This window comes from Equus quagga, chromosome 3 (assembly GCF_021613505.1).
Source record: "Equus quagga isolate Etosha38 chromosome 3, UCLA_HA_Equagga_1.0, whole genome shotgun sequence".
NCBI lineage: Eukaryota > Metazoa > Chordata > Mammalia > Perissodactyla > Equidae > Equus > Equus quagga.
This window is the reverse complement of record NC_060269.1, coordinates 148482136-148484317: the sequence shown is the minus strand read 5'-3', so window position 1 is coordinate 148484317 and position 2182 is coordinate 148482136. Positions and strand designations below refer to the sequence as shown.

The 2182-nt window shown below is 64.3% G+C and overlaps 1 protein-coding gene across 1 annotated transcript; it reads left to right on the top strand.

The window, feature by feature from the left end:
• Window positions 1-465: 465 nt before the first annotated feature.
• Window positions 466-1893, top strand: DRD5 (dopamine receptor D5). The gene has a single exon (XM_046655880.1). It carries the CDS (start codon window positions 466-468, stop codon window positions 1891-1893), a length of 1428 nt encoding a protein of 475 aa, XP_046511836.1.
• Window positions 1894-2182: the final 289 nt, after the last annotated feature.

Sequence of the window (2182 nt, the reverse complement as noted above, 5' to 3'; positions counted from 1 at the left end):
GGGCGGGCGCGCGGGAGAGGGGAGCGCGGAGGCGCGGGGGGCGGGCGCGCGGGCCCGGGGAGCAGCGAAGGACGAGGCGGCGCAGCAGCGCGGCTCCCGGCCCCCACCCCCTCGGTGGCGGTTCGCTCTTCCCTTCTCCGGCTCCGAACCGGACACAGCCGCCGCCGCCCGGCGCGCTGCCGGCTCCCGGGAACAGCTCCGCGGCCACCGACCGCTTCCTGCCCCCAGCGCCGGCCCTGGAGGGGCGCAACGCGGCCACCGACCCGGAGGTGCTCAAGGAAGCGAGAGGGGTCCCCGCGCGCTCCAGGGCTCCGGCGCAGCGCACGGTGAGCTCCCCCCGGGGCTCAGGGATCCCTTAGCCGCGGGTCCCGGCGCGCCACCCCCTGGGTGCCCGATGGGGCCGCCCGGGGGGCCCAGGGCTGAAGTTGGGACAGCGCGCAGCCCACCCCTGCTGCCGAGCCCGACATGCTGCCACTGGGGCGCAACGGCACCGCGTACCGGGCGCGGTTCGGGCAGCAGCAGCGGGCGCAGGGGGGCACCGTGGGGGGCTCGGAGGGGGCGGCGCCGCTGGGGCCCGCGCAGGTGGTCACCGCCGGCCTCCTGACCCTGCTCATCGTCTGGACCCTTCTGGGCAACGTGCTGGTGTGCGCGGCCATCGTGAGCAGCCGCCACCTACGCGCCAAGATGACCAACGTCTTCATCGTGTCTCTGGCCGTGTCCGACCTCTTCGTGGCGCTGCTGGTCATGCCATGGAAGGCTGTCGCCGAGGTGGCCGGTTACTGGCCTTTTGGGGCCTTCTGCGACGTCTGGGTGGCCTTTGACATCATGTGCTCCACCGCCTCCATCCTGAACCTGTGCGTCATCAGCGTGGATCGCTACTGGGCCATCTCCAGGCCCTTCCGCTACGAGCGTAAGATGACCCAGCGCGTGGCCTTGGTCATGGTCGGCCTGGCCTGGACCTTGTCCATCCTCATCTCCTTCATCCCGGTCCAGCTCCACTGGCACAGGGACAAGGCAGGCTCCTGGGGCGGGATGGACCCGCCATCCAACCTGGCCAACGGGACGCCCTGGGAGGAAGCCGGGGAGCCAGAGGGGAGGGCAGAGAACTGTGACTCCAGCCTGAACAGAACTTACGCAATCTCCTCCTCTCTCATCAGCTTCTACATCCCCGTGGCCATCATGATCGTAACCTACACGCGCATCTACCGCATCGCACAGGTGCAGATCCGCAGGATTTCCTCCTTGGAGAGAGCGGTGGAGCACGCGCAGAGTTGCCGGAGCCGCGCGGCCTGTGCGCCGGACACCAGCCTGCGGACATCCATCAAGAAGGAGACCAAGGTCCTCCAGACCCTGTCGGTGATCATGGGGGTCTTCGTGTGCTGCTGGCTGCCCTTCTTCATCCTTAACTGCATGGTCCCGTTCTGCAGCGGACACCCCGAGGGCCCGAGGGCCGCCTTCCCCTGCGTCAGCGAGACCACCTTCGATGTCTTTGTCTGGTTCGGTTGGGCCAACTCCTCGCTCAACCCCATCATCTACGCCTTCAACGCCGACTTCCGGAAGGTGTTTGCCCAGCTGCTGGGGTGCAGCCACCTCTGCTCACGCACCCCGGTGGAGACAGTGAACATCAGCAATGAGCTCATGTCCTACAACCAAGACACCGTCTTCCACAAGGAGATCGCAGCCGCCTACATCCATATGATCCCCAACGCTGTGGCCCCGGGGCACGAGGAGGTGGACAAGGAGGAGGAGGAGGGCCCTTTCGATCGTATGTCCCAGATCTCTCAGACGTCCCCCAATGGTGACCCTGCTGCAGATTCAGTCTGGGAGCTGGACTGTGAGAGGGAGATTTCATTAGGCAAAATAACGCCTTTCACCCCAAATGGATTCCATTAAGCTGCATAAGAAACCAGCCCCTCATGGATCTATATAACTGCGCAGATATTAACGAGCATGCAGAATACACATGCACACATACACGCTTGCAGACACACACACACGGACACACACGTTTCCCGTGCTGCTCATTTTATCACGTTTTCTGTCTGTATAGCAGCCCGTGTGCTTAGGAACCTCACTACTGATTTGTTGTTGAAAGAATTGGCTGAGGCAGTTGGAAGTAACTCAGTCACATATACCCCAGCCTAGCAGAGATGGACCAGTGATCCTGTGAGAGAAGAGAAGG

What these genes read in the sequence shown, in the direction of transcription:
- DRD5 (XM_046655880.1), top strand. Translation starts at nt 466, where the DNA reads ATGCTGCCACTGGGGCGCAACGGCACCGCGTACCGGGCGCGGTTCGGG.